Source organism: Embiotoca jacksoni, unplaced genomic scaffold (assembly GCF_022577435.1).
Source record: "Embiotoca jacksoni isolate LCO1_2020_lvr unplaced genomic scaffold, fEmbJac1.0.p SCAF_18, whole genome shotgun sequence".
NCBI lineage: Eukaryota > Metazoa > Chordata > Actinopteri > Embiotocidae > Embiotoca > Embiotoca jacksoni.
The window spans coordinates 8,957,667-8,976,224 of NW_027185318.1; the positions used below are offsets into that span (position 1 = coordinate 8,957,667).

Below are 18,558 nucleotides of genomic sequence, written 5' to 3' on the forward strand. Positions count from 1 at the left end.
ATTTTATAAATTCCAGTAACCTAATTGTAGGTCAGGTATTTTGGGTCTGTTGAAACATTTTTCTGATCTCAGACAGAGATTCTGAGTCTCTCTTACTCTCTCTCGCTCTCTCTTTTTCACTTTGAAATCATTGTAGTCAAATGTATTTACGTAACAGGACACCTGCAGAAGGCTTTGCAGAGAACAAAACACATAAAACTAGAAAAATACAAGAGACAGAACAATTGCATTTGAAATTTTCAAATACAAATGAGCTGCTGTGAGCAAATGTTTGTACATTTAAATTTCAGTGTGTCTCATCTGCCTCTCCGTGCCAGTGTTTGAACACGGATGGTGGTCACAAGGCAGATGAGAACTGTTCAAAGCTGACTCATATCAAAGGGCCTCTGGCTCTTTGTAGTCCAGTGTTTGCAACAGGTGACATTTTGGGCTCAAAATCGCTTAGAACTTTGAACGTTCACCGTGGGCCGAACCTTCCCTCGACTCAGCAGGTAAGTAGGGGACAGATCAGGGCAGACGAGGTGGAGAGGGAGACAGACGGGGAGAGTAGATGAAAGTTCAAACAGCTTCACTTTATGTTCTGCAGCTTGCTGCAGGCCAGCAACATGAGGATGCTTCATCAAAAAAACAAAGCTAAATGGTTTTAAGGATTCGGATAAATTCTGTGGCAAAAATTACGTTTTTTTTTGTTTTTTTTTTTCTTTGCAAGTCTGATTAAATTCAAGATGAGGGCTTTGTTCCTCTTTTTGTAGAAGAGGAATAGGTGGACAACCACTGCAAAGGGAACATCAAGGTGAGTTTTACGGTGTACTGTGGCCGGGTATCCGTTCCTAAATGACTTAATGGCTATTATATATAATGTTTATGTCTATTTCTAACAATTTTGAATGACATTAGCAGTCTGTCAAATGTATATGTAATTTAAATCAACTTGAATGTACAATGAGTGACAAAAGCTGAAATCTCTCCAATTTTGTCTTATTTTTTTATGAAATAAACATTTTAGTGAGAGTTTGAAAAGACATAAAATTTCAAATTTAGTTTCCAGTTTATTTGAGCATCTGAGGCTTCATTTAACCGAATGTATTTTAGTTGGTAGAATTTTGATCAACTTTATGAGCAATAATTACGAAAGGGAAAGTGCTTATGTAAAGGTATGACCATAAGCATAGAAAAAAGACTCTTATTAGGAGAATATCATTAATATCAGAAAGATACCAGCTAAAAGATGTTGAGAACAGGAAGTAAAGGTGTTCTGCTGATTAAACTAAAATATTGTAGCATAGTTGATGACTATAAGTGTAAATAAATGTGACTTTACTTAGCTCTCCAGGTGATGGGCGACCCTCTGTCAGACTGCAGCCCCCTCATCAGCGCAGCATCCTCGGGGAAGCTGCGTCTGGTCCGTCTGCTGGTGGAAGGTGGAGCTCAGGTGAACGGGCGCAACCCCAGAGGAGAGACGGCTCTCCTGGCTGCCTGCAAGGCCCTGAGAGGGGAGCCATCTGGGCCTGAAATGGTTAAACTCCTCACATACCTGCTGCATAACAAGGTCAGTCTGCAGTGACAAATACTTCCCATTGCAAATTGAGAATACATAAACTTGAAAGTAATCTTCTGCATACAAGTTTGCATGGAAGTTCATCCGTTTATTGATTTGAGGTGTACTTCTAATGCATATAAAAAAATCTGTACTTGCTCTAACTTTTAATGCATAGTAAACAGGTTTCTGATGTATCCAGTGCTCCAGTCCACCTATGAAAGTTTTCTGCAATTTGGCCCTGCGGAACACAACACGGTGTACTCTGAGGGATTGGATGCATTGCAAGACTGTTTCATGAAGCGTGTCCTCACTTGAGAGCAACAACTTAAAAGAACAGTGCCACGTTTTACGTAGAGAACATTAAGCGAATTACATGTTTGGCTCTTAATTTGCACACACTGAGCTCTCTGACTGACTCCGAAATTTACCCCGGACCCATCTTAAATTGTCATTTTCTGTCTGAATCTATATCAACATCACCTTTTGTACCAATCAGGCAGATCCTAATGCACAAGACCGGGCTGGCCGTACAGCTCTGATGTACGCCTGTATGGAGCGAGCTGGAGCTCAGGTGGCATCCACCCTCCTGGCTGCAGGAGGTGACCCCGGCATGGAGGACTACTCAGGAGCCTCAGCTTTGGTCTACGCCATCAACGCACAGCACCAGCCCACACTGAAGGTCAGTCAGGGGAAAAGAAAAGAATGAGCCAAGAAAGTCTAATACATTTGGTTATTATGGTGTATAATGATACGCAAGGCAAAAAAATATTCCACTACAAATTAAGGATCTGCGTTTAAAACTTGACTTGAGTAATGTATTCCATTTAACATAAGGAGGTTTATCATTGTTTCTGTGTCATATCAGGGTGGAGCTCATTTCAATTGATTTACATACTTTTATTTACTTCATAAAAGTTACTCATTGGTTTAGTATGTGAAATATTAATTTGAAAGGAAATAGTCACTGTAGCTGTCAAATAACTACAGTGCTAAAGTAAAAATATCCCTCTGCAATAATACAGAGTAAAAGTATAAAGAAGTACAAAATGGAAATGAAAGCAGAAGTTTGTCAACGTTTAGTGAAAGGTTCTAAAAGCTCGTGATGTTTCAGATTTTCAACCAACATAGCAAAAACACTTTTTGTTTTTTTTTATATGATCATTATGACAGTCAAAATGTAAATGTACTGAAAATCAGTATGAAGCACCTTTTAAGATCTCCAGAAAACTAGTATATACCTCACCAGCATTTGGGTACCTCAGGTGCTGATGGATGCCTGCCAGGCCGGTGGTCGTGACATCATCATCATCGCCACGGAGATGGGTGTGAATGGAGGCCCGGTGACCAGGCGTTACTTGAATGTTCCTCCATCCCCGGACACCTCGCCAGTGTCCTGCATGTCGCCATCTGACATCGTCCTTAAGACGGGCCCACCAAACTCACCCGAGGGAGAAAACTTCTTCAACTTCAGAGGAACGAGTGAGTAAAGATGATTGTTTTGACTGACAGGAAGAGAAAAATAATCCCGTTTGGCTTAGTTTAGTTGTGTTAAGGAGGGCTTTACGCCAGCAGTATAAAAACTCAAGATATAAACACCTTGATGTCGTGATCATCACCATCAGCAGTCTTTTTTTTTTTTTTGCGGACACTGTGCTCCTCATGCATATGGCAGAGCAGTGTGTTTAACAAAGGCAAGTCTAGACGGATGAAAATAAATGCCTGGTGGCTGAAATCATTAGCTGCCTTCTCTTTCCTGAGGAGAGAAGATGAAAATGTGTTGCCAAGGTGAAGTCAAGCTCACTCTCGAGGTAGAAAGAAAGAAGCTATATTTCTTGCACAGGAACGGACACTTAATTGATACCATGGAAACAAAGCAAATTAAGTAAGATAGCTGTTGAACGACAGGGTTGATAACAGACTGGGATACACCTGGCTGTTCATTGTTCCATGGGGTCATTTTAGAATTTAAATCACAGGTTATCTACAACAAATATAAATGTGTAGCCTTATAAGGAAGGCTTTGTTGATCAACTTCAGACTGAAATATGTCAGCGCCTACTGGACAGATGGCAATGAAATTTGGTACAGACATGATCCCCAGAGGATGAACCCTAAAAATTTGGGGGATCCTATGATTTTTCCTCTGTATCAGCAAGCTAAAATTGTACTAATTTTGGTGATTCATTACCCAATCAAACTGCGAACTTAGAGTCTGCCAAATAAACGTATAAAACAGATGACAATAAAATGTTGAAGAGTATTTTTAATAGTTCGTTTTTTTCTTAAATGTTTTGTCTTTTTTTTTTACCCTCTGAAGTTCCTGTCCTTTTTCCTTTAAAAACTGTATTGTGGGAAAATCACATATCAATGGATTTTATGGTAAGGCTGTTTTAATAATACTTTCTTGGGAAGTTTCCTCACCACATACTAACAACCTGTTTCATCTTTTTTTTTTTATTATTAAGTATGGAACTGTCTTGTTGTGACATATGACAACTATGTAAGAGTCCAGTCAGTTGTGTACATAAGGGCCGAATCGCAAATAAATGGGAACACATTTTAGGAAACGTTGCAAAAAGCAACAGGGGAGGGATTCAACTCACCTCGGATGTAAAAAGCAATAGTATTTTCATAGGTAATTTTATCTCATGAACTGTCTAATTCACTTGCATCAGGCAAACGAGGGAGCAACAGCTGCAGGAAACATCCCTCCTCTGAGCTGCGCCCACTGAGTCAGTGCAGCACTCCACCTCCCAGACAGAGAATATCATCTGAACCCCGGCACGCCATTCACGACCTGGCCTGTCTGAACAGGGCTTACGAGGAGGGCATGAGGGAGGGAGGCCTGCGGGAGGTGGGAGACGGACAGGATTTAAGGAGGGAGAGAGGACGGAGAGAGGACGAGGAAGGAGAGGATGAAGACGAGGCGTCGCATTTTCATCCATCGAGGATGGAAAAGAGGAGGGAAAGCTTGGTTCAAAGGGGGGAGAGCAGATGTGGAGGAGAGAATTGCTGCCATGAGGGTTTCTCATTGAGAGCTTCTCAGTCAGTCCTGTCGCTCATCGAGATGAACTCATCGCATGCACAGTCAAGCAGTATTGCCCTCAGGAGGTGTCCGACTCCTGGAGGGTCAACCTCGGACTTGAAGCTCCCTCCCTGCACGTCCCCACGCTCTCAGCTCCGCAGGAATACCCTCCCCTCCGTCACGGTGGTCCCGCCTCTGCTTCACCTCCCACCATTAGCGATCCAATCCGACTCTCACCTCCAAGTTGCAGCGCAGGTTTCACCTTCCAAAAGACGGACCGCGGTGTTTCTGCCTCACCCACCCAGCTCTTTTCCTCGTCCTACCTTCTCCGAGGCATCAGCGAGACCAGCAGTACTCCCTCCACTGCCCCTCGCCTCCTCCGTCACCTCCCCGGTTGCTCCTTCTGCCTCCTGCTACGGTGAGAGAGGCAGGAGGCCTCAGCGTCGTCACTCTGTGCAGCTTGAACAGATCAGAGGAGAGCACAGATGAACCATTTAGACTCGTGAGACTTTATTCTACTTAAAGCACAATCGTCCCACCGTAATGTGTTTTTCTTTTTTAAAATGAGAATTCTGCATCAAGTTCAAGCAGGCGCCTGATTCCAGGTCTACAGTAGGGTTTGTTATCTTATTTGGGATGACATCTGGTCAAATCCTTCAACACAGACAAGCTATACATCATTTCAAAACTGTAAAACATTTTAAAATTGCAACTCCTCCATGAAAACAGAAACGTTGCTTGTTTGTAACAGGAATACAAAGCAAAACGGTAAAATACAAAGAATAAAATGAGGAAAAAATTTAAATGTTTTGCCATATTTGGGCCTTTATAAATTTGGTTCAAAATCACTTCGACCAATTCTGACCTCTTGTAAACTCCAGTTACCTTCAGAAAAGATCAATTTTGAGAATTGAAAAAGAGTCAAAAGTTCACCAGTTCCTGGTTTTCTTGTCTTCTGTGATTATGAACTGATGGACTTTGAGTTTTATGCTGACCTAAAAAAAGAAATGCAATTAAGAGATGTTATCTCAAACACACGTTCAATTATCAACTCATTATACAGCAAACAATCAAATAAAAAATTAAATGTAAAAACATATTTTTCAGACTTCTAGATTCACATTCTGCTCTTTTTAAAACGCGTGTGAGCTGTTAAAGCAAATAGAGTTATATATTAATACAAAAAAAATGCAAATATCAAAACATGGAAAAAAAAAATCCTTCTTCCCCCAACTTGATAATCATATTTGGACCCGTCAAAATTGTCATGTGACCTTCGACATGGACCCAAACACCATGCTGGAACCCACCAGATTCTCAGGATATGGACCAATAAATTCTGGAAGCCGTTTTCAAAAACTCTGTACAGAGCATTTTGTATATGAATCAACATTTTGCGCAATGTCACAAGGAATCGATTTCAGCGCAATCATCATCAGTGAAGTCTCACAAAACCAAAATATATTTGACGTTGTTTTGAAGCTCATCACAATCCTTCAGATCCAGAGAAACAAGTGCATGTTCATGGCAAAAGGAGTGAAGTCATTTTATTTGTTTTTAATATGTATCTACAACAAGGGGGACACAGGCAAAAAACGACTGACAACTTGATGAAAATTAAAACAAAACAAAACAAAAAAAATACATTAATTATCAATGCAGATTTCCCACCTTTTTTCCAATAAGCAACATTTTTTTGTCTAAAGAAACTTTACAATATAAAGAAACATACGAAGGAACCTCTTATTTTACTACACGAGACATTTAGGATCTGAAACTACCCTAACATGAGATACAAAGCAACTCCCCAAGGACAGACTGCCTCATATTCAATACTGCTTTGTCATCAAGAGGAAAAATGAGGAACTGAACAGAAAAATCTTTACTCCCACCCCCCAGAAGTCCTCTCTTAACCCTCCCTACCCCTGAATGTTACAGTATTATACATCAGCACAATAGAAATACAGAAATGATCAACGTCGTGACGGCTTTACTTACAGGACAGAAAGATAGAGAGAAGTTGGACTGCATTTTATACAACAGTATTTCATAGTACAGGGGAGGAACCACCTGTTCCTGCACTCTCTCTACCTCTTCTCAGCAACAAAATCTGTCCATGGGTTTCTTTTCTTTTTACTTTCCCAAACATTTCTCCTGCCCCATTTTAAATAGATAAAAAAAAAAAAAAAATTAAAAAAAAAAAAATCCTTCATAGTAAAGTATGTACTCTGGTCCCTGGTGCGTCGGATTGAGAGCCAGTGTCCCGTGTGCCCTGCTTTGTGTTTCACTTGGGTCAAGAGGGTAGAAGCTGAAATGCAGTGTGTCGGAGACGGACACAGAGGGGCAATTTTATTACTAAAAAAAAACCACACAAAAAAAAAACCAACGTCCTCTTTCACTCTGGTCTTGCAAATTCCCCGTCAATTCCAGAGTTTCCAAGAACAGAACCTAGAATGGTGTTTCATTTTAAGATGAGTTTTCCGGGAGATGTGTGTGACAGTGAGTTACCGTGTTCACACACACACACACACGCGCTGGATTACATACAATTTCCTCCCTTGTCCTGCTGGACTGCTCGACGCAGCAGCTCTGACGCACAGTAAAGCTCCACGTTTTTGTCTGTGATGAGGTGAAATAGCATAATAGTCTATAGCAGCTCCAGTTTCTGTTTCTTGCCATTCATATTATTTCTGAGTAAAACACACGCCATCTCCGAACAAATACACACAGTTGCCCGATTCAGCATGTTTCTGATCAACTGTTAAGTTGTGATTTGAAATATCAAAACATGTCAATGATATCAAAATGCATTTTACAGTATTTACAAAAAAAAAATCAAAAAAAAATCAAAATCAAAAGATGGAGAGTTGTACAAAAAAACCGGAGAGAGGGATGGTGTGTGTGTGTGTGTGTGTGTGTGTGTGTGTGTGTGCGCGCGTGTGTGTGTCAATGCTGGCCTGTTGGAAAGGTGAGAAAGGGGTAAAAGGACAGAGGTGAGCCGAGGGAGGGAGGCCACTCATTACAGTCAACAGAGCAGTGCCTTGCTGCTTCCTCACCTGCTGCTCCCCAACTTAAAAACACCAAAGGTCCGATCAGCAGATAGCCAGAAGTCCTTTCACCACAAAGCGACCGTAAAGAGGAAGCACTGCGTGTGTGACGACAAAAAATGTCTGGTGTGTGAAAGCAAGCGAGCACAGACATACATCACAGTGTGTTGAGAACTTATCAGCAAACAAAAACAATCCAAGTGTTCACTACAGGTCAGCAGACAGACGGTAACGCACCTTATGTACACGATGGAGTGAACAGTGACCTATAAGTGTGTGTGTGTGTGTGTGGAGGAGGGGGGGGGGGGGCATTTTGTGGAAGCAGCATGAGTGGGGGTCAAAATGGCCGACACTTGTGATGACTTCAGCACCTTTAGGGCTCGGATAGACGGGTCTAATGATGTCAGACGGAGATGAGGAGACGCTGCTGAGTGGATCTGCATATTTACACAGTTGCTACTAGTTCTGCAGTTGACAAAAAAAAAAAAAAAAAAAGATAACACTTAAAAAAAAAAAAAAAAGTAACAATGATTCATAAGACAAATTAAAAGTACATAAATAAATAGAGCTGTGCATTTCACTGCAGGGAAGCTACTAAAAGCAGGAGACGCTTCTTCTTCTGGTGTGGGTTATTGAGCAAGAAGTCAACATTTTTTTTGATCTTTTAAAAGGAAGTCGCTAACCTCCGAGAAAGTAAAAAAAAAAAATCAAAAAAAATCAAAAAAGGACCAATCAGTACCATGATGGATAAAATCTTGCCTGCAGGGGGCAGTGTGCTCACACAGAGCCACATGTTACACAGCAAACTATTTCTGATGTGCGTGCACATATGCTGTCTTCTTCATAATAATGTGCCCTTAAAAACAACAGAAATTAGAACCTAATCTTAAAATGATCATACCAATATCATTAATAACAATAATACAATAATAAAAATAGCAATGATATAATACATACACAAAAAAAGTGGAGAAAAAAAAAAACAAAAACATGTTCACTGATCATCACAACACCTCTGTTACAAATGTACACACACACAGAGAACAATGGTGGGGGGAGGGAGGGGGGGGAGGGGGCAGAGGGAGTCATTTCCTCTGACCCCTCTACTGAATCCAGCAACAACAACAAAAAAATGATGATTTTAAAAAAAGAAAAAAAGAAGAAAAGTCCAAAGTCGTGGTTGAGAAGCTTCCAGGCAGCTGCTAAGAGACCCGACACTGCGTCCCTGACACTGCGTCCATAGGGGAGGGCTGCGTTATCCAGTCTCCTCTCCCCCTCTCTCTGTTTGTCCTCCTTCCCTCGCTCATTGTCTAGACCCTGACAGGAAGCCAGGGAGGCCGGGGCCGGAGTCAGAGAGGAGGCTCTTCCTGTTGCTCTGTGACGGCTTCCTATTCACACCGGCAGCCATTTTGCATGCTCCGGGAGGGCCCGTCTTAATTAGAGTCCCAGCATGCTCGAGGGCTGTCCCAGAAGGCTGTGTGGCCGAAGAGTTCCCGAGTGAGAAGAGGAAAAAGGGGGGCAGGGGGGAGGTGGCCGGGTTGGGGTGGTGGCGGATCCCGTTTGGGGCGGGAGGGGGATGGGGGGGAGGAGGGGGGGGGGCACAGGGTGTGTGTGTGTGTGTGAGGAGGGGAGGTGGTCCAATCCGAGGTGAAGTAAGGATTGAATTGAAGGGGGGAAAAAAAAAAAAAAAAAAATCAGGTGCAGGGTTATAAAAATAGAGGGGGAAAATAAACAAAAAAATACAAAAAAAAAGGAAAAAATAAAATCACACACTCATCGTCATGTTGGGTGAATACTGAAAAGAGAGAGAGAGGGAAGGGGGAGGGAGGGCACAGATGAGTGGATATGTCACCGACAACATTTAAACACCAGAGGGCGCTCAAATCCAGCCCTGCAAAGCTAGAGGAAGCACAGACTTCGGTTCCAGCCAGGCTCTAATACACCAGACTCAAGCAATCAGGACCATAATAATTCAGATACATTTCCAACGTTTAGTATTTGGATAAGGACTGAAATTTGTCTGTCGAAAAAGCACTGAAAAGTGGCACGACACACTCGGATTTACAGACATAGGGTAGGTTTCTTGTTCGTGTACAATTTTAACCAGATATGTTGTGATTTAAAAGATAATTTTGCTCATATGAGTTTTATCCGCATGGATACCCAGCCCTGCTGCTGATTAGTTGAATCTAGTTATTTAGGGCTCGGCGACAATTCCAGCCTGCGCGACCCGTGGCTCTCCAGGCCGAGGGTAGGAGACCGTCAGTTTTACCCAACACAAAGAACAGTACCTCCCTTCACCTGCTGTAATCCTTACACAACAGATATTGTCCCACGTGTTTACTTTAGCGAGTGTTTAAAATATAAAAATCACGAATTATCTCGTTCGATATAACAATTAAAGTACAGTGGGCATTTATCTCAACTGACAGTAATCACATCACCGATACAGAGGGTATAGAATGAACTGCTAAGTGATTAGCAAGCGGCTACAATGCAAGCAGAACACAAGCTGTTGGTCCATTGTGGAAAATATGTTTTTGCTCTTCAAATTTAACAGTGCTGTGTCCCAAGTTAACGTGTATTTAATGATGTAGTATTCAACTTTATGAAGACTTTGTGTTTAAGCAAGAGCGCTGCACTTAAGACTGGTGGTTTTCACAGGTCTGCTTGGTTCTTCGTAACCAACACCTGATCGGGAAATCGAGTTGGGAAATGATGTGTTGCAACGAGCCTCCTGTTCTGTGTGTGTAATACCCGAGTGCATCTTGGCAGGTTTGCTCTAAGTGATGCATCATAACTGTCACAGTTATGAAGGTATAAAATGTGTTTTTTTGTTGCAATTCCTGGTATATTTTACTAAATTTCCCCACTGTGGGATTAATAAAGTCAAATTTAATCCAATATCACACTTCTTGTCATATTACTGATCTCTCCTCCATTAGGTCCATTTATAACCACATTTTGGATTGGGTCTCCTTATCCGTCTTGTTGGACTTGGGTAGGTTTGCCAAAAGTTATTAGTGGATCGGACCCGTGAAAACTTCCACTTCAAACTGCTATTTAACGATTGCTCTTATAAACATCTCTTTAATTCCTGGAAAACAAAGTAGGACCTTCAAAGTGAAGGTATCAGTTGAAAAGCAACACTACTACCTCTATATTCAAATAGTGTGATGTGTTTTACTATAACTAATACAGCAAAAATAAATAAATACAAAATATTTAAAATAGGGACAAAACACAAATTGTACCAGAACGTTCTCAATTATTTCAGCTCAATATTGAAAAACTAGGCCAACCCTCTGCTTGCATTCTCCCACTGGTTTATGTCGGGACGTCAAGGATAACTGTTAAGGGTTGTGAGATGTCATTCACGCACTCTACTTACACTTTCGCTTTGGAATGGGTTCAAGAAGTTGCCGCCCATTTCGCCGTCATCTCTCGGCGTTCCAGGAGGGTTGTTCATGCCCCCCATGTTATTAGGAGAGCTCTGCAGGGAGAGAGAGAGAGAGAGAGAGACAGGAAAATAAACAAACTATTAAACCTATCCTTCTTAGTCACAGCATCACTGAAGTGCAGACGGTTATAAATCAAATGTTTTCGTTTCCAAAAAACACTGAGCAAACGAGAGGTTTATAGAAAATCTGAAATTTCCTCACCTTTGGCAACCCATCCATATCTCCAGACCCTGAGGAAGTAAAAGGAAAGGTGAGCTTTATCCAAAATAATGCCTTGTTTATTAGTACTCATATCAGCCATCAATGATTTGCAGAGCCGCACTGTGTTTGAACGCACCTAGTGATCCATTCATGTGGTGTGGTTCCATGGCTCCCATAGCTCCCATCGGCCCGTCAGGACCAGGTCCCATAGGGAACTGGTGAAAAGATGTGGAACAAGTTTTATGAGCAATGGTAACATTCATCTCGACCTCTTTGATATAACTCATCTTTTCAGCTCGGGGTAAGGCTGAAATTATTTCATTTCTTCTCCGTGCTTCATTTCCAGTCAATTCCTATTGAGCTCAGTGTGGCAGCATTATGCTCCTCTAATGCCGAGTTGCACTGGTGCCCAGTGATGTGGTTATAAGCCCTATTTGAGCTGGGTTATATTTTGTGGGCAAGACTGTGTAATTTTAATCATTACAACCACATCCATTATTTTAACCTAGAATCAATCTGCAGCGTCCGAAACTGGAAAAAGCCTGGAAAGGAAAACTTTTTATAAAACAACACAAGAGCTTCTGGTTGAATAACGAAGTGAAGTCAAATCGTTCTGATACTCACATTGGGTCTGTTGCCTCCTGGTCCGATAGGATTCATCATTGTATAGATGTTTTCACTGGAGTTAGTTGAGTCTAAAGACAGGACAAAACAAAAACTTTAATAACACGATGTCAGAGAGATGACGTAAAACTCAATCATAAAGATATTATCAAGCAGTGAATTAAATACGACAATAAAAGGTGAACAATGAGAACACTTGGTTGGTGAGGGGACAAAGTCATGCTTGTTTAGTGAGGAAAAATGGGACAGACATCTATATCAGAGACACAAGTGTTAGTGCTGGGGACATAGTCAGGTGACGCACCACCTGGGCTGGGCATGATGGGAGTTCCAGGTGGACCTCCTCCGCCCGGAGGACCCTGCCGAACAATCGATGACGAAGATTTAAAACGGAACTCATCAGAACATAAACTGAGCATATAAAAACTATAACTGCATCTGGGAAGGTAGCCTTGCATCCGATAGATCTGAACTCACCACGTAGTTTCCTGGAGATGAGGAGGAGTAGGCTATCTGCAGGGGCGACGAGGAAACAAATGTTCAGCTATACAAGGTGGAATTCAATCAAAGGCATGCAGTCTAATAAAACCCAATGCAGCGGGCCATTTGTGAAGCTTATAAATGTCAAGTTTCTGTTGAGCCTGAGCCAGGGAGTTGTAGTTTAAAGTGCATAGAACGGTTTTGATTCACTGTCGAGCAAAAGACCTTCGAAACATCTATCATAGAAACGGACCAAGTCGCGAGAACCATTCGCCAAAACTGACTGTTGGAAAACAACGAATTACAACATCTCTCTGACGTCTCTCTTTTAACCAAAACTGGACGTCCTAACTGCTGTGAAGATCTTTGTAAAGCTATTGAGTACCATAGGAATGAAGTTGTTATTATTATAATACACTTAAATTATAAAACATAAAGCTGGCGTGACACAGATCGAGTGTTTCTTTTACTTTGCCCACCACCTACAGTGTATGTGTTCAGTGTGCACATAAAAAGGGCTTCTGACTCACAGAGTTAGCGTTAGGTCCTGGCCAAGGCCCTCTTCCTCCGGGACCCCTGAGGGAAAGACAAAGAGATAGAGCGTGAGAGTGACACACCAATGAAGGGAAACAGGAAAATATGGGAAGGTGACAACAGTGTGGAGATGGCACATAAATAACTTCAAGAAGATACAGCAAAAGATAAGAGATAAAGCTGCTTTGAGACAATGATAAAGTCCTTGCAAAGGTGGAAGCCGGGGGGGGGGGGGGGGGGGGGGATAGATTTTACATTCAAACCTATTTCTTAATACCTCTAAACGCTTAATAATGGATGGTTCTGTAGTTTGTCAAACAAACAAAAATCTAAATAAACAAAAACAACTTCAGCAGCTTGAACTTGAGATAAGAAGCAAAGCAGTGGAGACGACGGAACAACGTTTTTGACTGAGGAGGAGAAGTGTCGATGCCGGCTGCTGAAGCTACCTGTAAGCTAATGCCGGGACGCTAATGCTACGGATGAAGCAATTCACGGGACTTACATGTTCATTCCTGGCATGGGACCGCCCATTGAGTTGGGAGGAGGCCTCATGCCGCCATAATTCTGAAAAACAATACATTAAAGACCCGCTGTCAGAATATGCCAAGCGAAAGTTACTGATTCTCAAAAAGAGAACGGTTTGACTGGATTTCTGTGACTGCAAAAGCAGAAGTCGCAAGCATGACACGCACGTCATTGAACTGGAAAAAAAAAAAAATCTATCTTTATTCTAATATATCTACAAGATGTGTGTGTGTGTGTGTGTGTGTGTTTTGTTAATTTCATCGTACCTGTGGGCCCATGGCCATTCCTCGAGGAGGGTTCATTCTCATTGGTCCACCCATGTTAGGATGTCCTGCAAGAACAGACCCCGGGAGTCACACACGGACTGCGACGCACCTCACACTCATACCCGTGTAAATCCCCGTCTCGTCTCTTAAAGTCAGGAATTAAGACGGGCCACAGACAATGCTTCATCCTAATCCCATTAGTTGTAACCTTCTGGCCCCTGAAGCTGTAATCTGCTGCTAAACTCACCAAAGACCCCTCGTGAGCCGCGCACGTGTCCGGTGGACACCGGGGAAAGGAAATAATCACAGCAACAAAACTTTGTTGGTAGAGTTTAGTTTTTTGCATTACTCATTAATTTATTTACCAAAAAAAAAAGTCAATAAATGGTTAATATTTTTAGGTTCTGGATTCCCCAATATGAGGGTGTGTTACTTTTTGAAAACCTCTTATCACTACAGAATATATTCCTTCGGTGTTTTTTTTTTTTTTTTATGTCAAACTTACAGACTGACAAAATCATTGTTTAGCTGAAACTCTACTGAAAGATTCAGCAATCGCGAAAATAATAGTTACAGAATGAATGAGCAAAATGAGCATATTTTATACCAAGTCACCCAACTCGGGCCTCTGACTATGACCGTCACTCCAACCTTACCTTGCGGTCTTGTTGGGTCCAAACTGTTTGGCAGGAGAGGCTGAGATCCTGGTATTCCTCCAGGAGGCTGACAAGAAAACAAACATGGAGAGTGATCAAAATACTGGCGTACCATGGCAACATGGACTCTCAAGAGTTGTCAAAATTAACATAAAACTGAATAAACACTGAAAAATCAATATCGGTACCTGGTTTGGCATTCGGAGTGCGGGGCGCGGTCCACCTGGATACCGCGGTGACATGAAAGGCTGCAGAGAGAGAAATGGGGGAAGGAGGAAGAGAAGGAGGAATCGAGGGTGGCGGGAGAAATGGGGGAAAGAGGGACGCAGAGAAAACGACATTTCCATTATTGATGAGTCCAAAAGCACCCAAACACGGCCAGCGCTGAGGACACACAGATGGACACAGTGGGGTTGGAGAATGGAGGATGGCGCTGAAAAAACTGCAAATTCAGCAACATATCAGCTCGAAACCCCAAAAAATACACAAGCACAAGAGTCTGTGCATTATGATTTTTCACGGTATACCAACAATATGCACTCAAAGCATGGATTTGTGCGTATGCGTGCGCGCACGTTCTTCTGTGTGTAAAGGCAGTGCTCACACAGCTCCCTGCACGGCCTGCCTGCTCTCGCTGTGGTGTAAGCTGATTCGGCCTGTGGTCGGCCTGGCGTAGTTAGAAACACCTCAGGCCAACAACACCGTTCAAAACCGTACCGGAAGCATGTCCACACTCTCTCGCACACAAGACGGAAACCAGAAACCACAAGAATGAAGAGCTGAGCTGCCGCAGTTAATGGGCAAGGGTTAGCTTTACCTCCACAGTGGCATCTGTAGCTACCGTTCTGGATAAGTGCTGAAACACACAACGGACTGAGGACGAAAGTTTTACGGGCTGGATAGATGTGAACACGCCTCGTCGGCAATTTCAGCAACCCAAACCTCTGACTGTCATAAATGTGTGGAAAGTGTCACTGCATGGACGTACCCATGTGCTCTGTACGTATACGTGACGTGTTTATAGTACCTATCCCGTTTTATTTATAAGGTTCTCGAACAAGTAAGCAGGGGGGGGGAGGGAGGAGAGAGAGACAGAGAGTGAAGTGCGTGTGCGTTTGTGCAAGTGTGTGTGTGTGTGTGTGTGTGTGTGTGTTAAGAGTGGAGGAGAAGATAAGTGTGCAACCCCCCACAAGCTGCTCCGGGGGAGGGGCAAGGAGTGAATTATTCATCCCGCACAGGGACAGATGATTCTGGGCCTTGAAGAGGAGCGGGCCCTGCTGCCTCTGGATGCTCGGCTTTCATTAAAAAAAAAAAAAAAAAAAAAAAAAAAAAAAAAAGGAGCTGGCAACTGGAGGGGCCGACATCTACGGGGAGTTAGCCAGAACAAAACTAGAGCTCGCAGGGCTCAAGGGCAGGAGAGGAAGAAGAAGAAGATGGTGTTGCAAGTGGTGAATGGAAAGAACAAGCTTGTGTGTGGGTGAGGGGTCGGGTGTGTGTGTGTGTGTGTGTGTGTGTGTGTGTGTGTGTGTGTGTGTGTGTGTGTGTGTGTGTGTGCGTGTGGAGGGGGGGATTTAGAAGGGAATGGAAGAGGAGAGGGGTGTTTGAGAGAAAGTGTTTGTATCTTACCTGGCCATGGGGTCCCATCATGGGGTTGCTGGGGTTGTGTGGGGGGGGCTGTGCGTGAGGGGACTGCTGAGAGCCGGGTGGTCCCTTTAAGAAAGAAGAGCGATATCAGAGGGGAGGGGGGGCAAAATGGGGGTTTACACCTGGAGGAATTACCCAATCAAAATTATAAGAAAGAGGAAGACGATGGGGGAGGGGAGGGGGGGGGGCAGTGACGAGTCTTTAGTTCGAGGAGGAAGAAGAGAAGCAGGAAAGTGGAAAAAAACGCTGGACATTTTGGGCAAATCCTCTCAAATCTGCGGTTAAGTAAGGGACTCCTGAACAAAAAAACACAATTAAAAGTCCTTGAGTCCAACCGAGCTGCTAGAAATCATTGCTATCTTGCTGGACAGCCTTCATCATGTGTGGCTACACCAGGAGAGGTGATCCTCGGGACACTTTAGTCAGTGGATTAGATGTTTTCCTCTGAACCACATGGGGGCAGTGTTACCAAAGGCTCGCTGCAACAGAAGTGGCCGCAGCAGGACAGACACTAGAGGCAACTTCAAACCAGAGAGATGACAAAAACAAGTAAAGGTTGGAAGTTTTTCCTGCTCATTGTAAGCCGACTTCAACATAAAACCATGTTCCTGTGAGCAAACGCTCCGCTTCTCTGACACACTGCCGCCTTATTGCCGACTTTTCACCCCGGGACAAGAGGTTAACGACCTCTAATAAATAAGTTATTATGCAACAGTCTCTTTTCTGCTCTATCACCGGCCGCTGCCTTCATTGCTTTACATATTTCCTTTTCCAGTTGTCCGAAGAAAACAAAAGCTGGCTGATTTACAGATGGACAATGGAATTTTCCATGGATCCCTCTTAGGCATCCGGACACACACAAAGACTACACACATTGATTAGTGAGTCTGGGAGCATATGTACTTACAGTTAGCCAGTGAAAGCATGCGTGTGGTTCTGACAGCATAAACTATACTGACATTTGTCGGAAAAGGCCTTAATAATTAACACCATTGTTGTGGCAGCCAGGTAGAATCCAAGCACATGTCAAAAAGATCAAGTCTGAGCAGCCACATCTTTAATATTCAGCAATAATACTAAATATAAACACTTAATGTGTGAGTAGGGATGGCTATCGAATCTCAATACTTCCCTGGTAATGTGGTAATGTGTGTGGTAAGATTAGTCAATTAACCAATTAGCTGACCAAGAGAATATGAATGAGCTGCTGAAAAAGTGATCGCAACGATTACTCTTGTTGTCCAGAGTCACTCGTTCCACCAGAGTTTAGGCTGGTCGGACAACCAATTTTCTGATACTATGTAGATCTAATAATTGATAGACAAACTAAACGACAGATTAAACAGCAATCAAACGTATTGAAAGTATTGACAAGTTAACTGTCAAGTATCAAAAGCCCACATCAAATATCTATCTGGTTTGTAATAGGGATTCACCTAATATTTTCTTATGTCAACTGAATGGATGAAACCTTTAGCAATAGCTATCGGCCTATAGTCACACTGCTGTAGGCTTGGGTTGTTACTTTTTTTAATATTGTCATTTTTAATAAGGCTTCTCTCATGCTTCCTTGCTGCGTGTTCATTTATGACTGTAAAGTGTTTTGGGATCATGTCACATGGTGATTTTACAAATAAAATTGAATTGAATTCTAATCGGACTGATCTGATGTCAGTTCTCTCTTTTAACCACATGTAAAGTGTGCAGACTTTCTGTCCTGCTAAAAGTTGAGTCAGTTAAATTAATGACACTCTATGATGACAGAATTGAGGAAGAAACCGTTTTCAATGCTACTTGACTAACATAATAAGGTCAGTATCACAAAAGAAAACTCACCAAGAAAATATTAAATCAACAACTATTTTGAGTATCAAAAAATTCAGCTTTTTTTTTGGGGCCAAACCTTTGTTGATTCCAACGTCTTAACTGTGAGGACTTGCTGCCTCTTCTGAGGTATGATTAGAAATTGTAATATCTTTTGATTTTGAGCTGCTGGTCAGACAAAACAGGATATGTCCTCTGCATAACTGTCATGACGATTTGTCATTATTTTCTGACATTTTAAAGACAAAGCCACTCATTTGAATACAAAAAAAAAATAGAAAACAGATTTATTGGTAACAAAACAAATCTTTGCAGTGGCAGCTCTGATCTTGTTTTTTCATTCTTTGATCAGACAAGACGCTTGTGTTTCAATGGCACCTAACATTTGCGCATGTGGCCTCTGTTAAATGATAAAGAGTTTGTAAAAAAAAACAAAAAAAACCATACATTTTTCAGAGTGGAGCAACAGAAGAGGTATTGTTTAGGTGTCAGGTCTGACATTCACAACAGCATTGCTAGCAAAAATAATTCAAACAACACTGCCTTAAAGATGAGCACGAGCCATATTTGCAGCAAACAACCAAAGCTTTGTGTTACAATAAGGTCCCTTGAACACAACATGCACACAAACACACACACAAACCTTCGCCCAATCTCACTCCCCCACCAATGTTAAAAATAGCATTTCCATGTGTCTCTCGTCACTCCCCCCTCCCACCCCCCATCCC

The 18,558-nt window shown here is 42.4% G+C and overlaps 2 protein-coding genes across 4 annotated transcripts in view; one reads left to right on the forward strand and one right to left on the reverse strand.

The window, feature by feature from the left end:
- The first annotated feature begins 712 nt into the window (after positions 1-712).
- Positions 713-5,381, forward strand: LOC138200280 (ankyrin repeat domain-containing protein 34C). The gene is made up of 5 exons (XM_069152860.1): positions 713-793; positions 1,326-1,549; positions 2,037-2,219; positions 2,803-3,019; positions 4,216-5,381. Exons 2-5 carry the CDS (start codon positions 1,337-1,339, stop codon positions 5,052-5,054), a joined length of 1,452 nt encoding a protein of 483 aa, XP_069008961.1. The 5' UTR covers positions 713-793; positions 1,326-1,336; the 3' UTR covers positions 5,055-5,381.
- A 705-nt stretch (positions 5,382-6,086) lies between these two features.
- Positions 6,087-18,558, reverse strand: part of LOC138200118 (single-stranded DNA-binding protein 3) — a 38,900-nt gene continuing 26,428 nt past the window's right edge. Inside the window, exons 6-18 of one of the 3 annotated variants that reach the window (XM_069152591.1) lie at positions 15,989-16,072; positions 14,551-14,610; positions 14,363-14,429; positions 13,707-13,771; positions 13,418-13,479; positions 12,909-12,954; positions 12,376-12,411; positions 12,206-12,257; positions 11,899-11,969; positions 11,411-11,489; positions 11,275-11,303; positions 11,004-11,105; positions 6,087-9,407 (exon numbers count right to left, since the gene is read on the reverse strand). In XM_069152591.1, the coding sequence (XP_069008692.1) occupies positions 9,378-9,407; positions 11,004-11,105; positions 11,275-11,303; positions 11,411-11,489; positions 11,899-11,969; positions 12,206-12,257; positions 12,376-12,411; positions 12,909-12,954; positions 13,418-13,479; positions 13,707-13,771; positions 14,363-14,429; positions 14,551-14,610; positions 15,989-16,072 (783 nt within the window). In that variant the 3' untranslated portion in view covers positions 6,087-9,377. Of the gene's footprint in view, positions 9,408-11,003; positions 11,106-11,274; positions 11,304-11,410; positions 11,490-11,898; positions 11,970-12,202; positions 12,258-12,375; positions 12,412-12,908; positions 12,955-13,417; positions 13,480-13,706; positions 13,772-14,362; positions 14,430-14,550; positions 14,611-15,988; positions 16,073-18,558 lie in introns of all 3 variants that reach the window. The other 2 variants (XM_069152590.1, XM_069152592.1) reach the window with 2 other exon arrangements.

What these genes read in the sequence shown, in the direction of transcription:
- LOC138200280 (XM_069152860.1), top strand. Translation starts at nt 1,337, where the DNA reads ATGGGCGACCCTCTGTCAGACTGCAGCCCCCTCATCAGCGCAGCATCC. An exon ending in CATACCTGCTGCATAACAAG is followed by an intron (nt 1,550 to 2,036) that starts GTCAGTCTGCAG and finishes TGTACCAATCAG; the next exon opens with GCAGATCCTAATGCACAAGA. An exon ending in AGCACCAGCCCACACTGAAG is followed by an intron (nt 2,220 to 2,802) that starts GTCAGTCAGGGG and finishes TGGGTACCTCAG; the next exon opens with GTGCTGATGGATGCCTGCCA.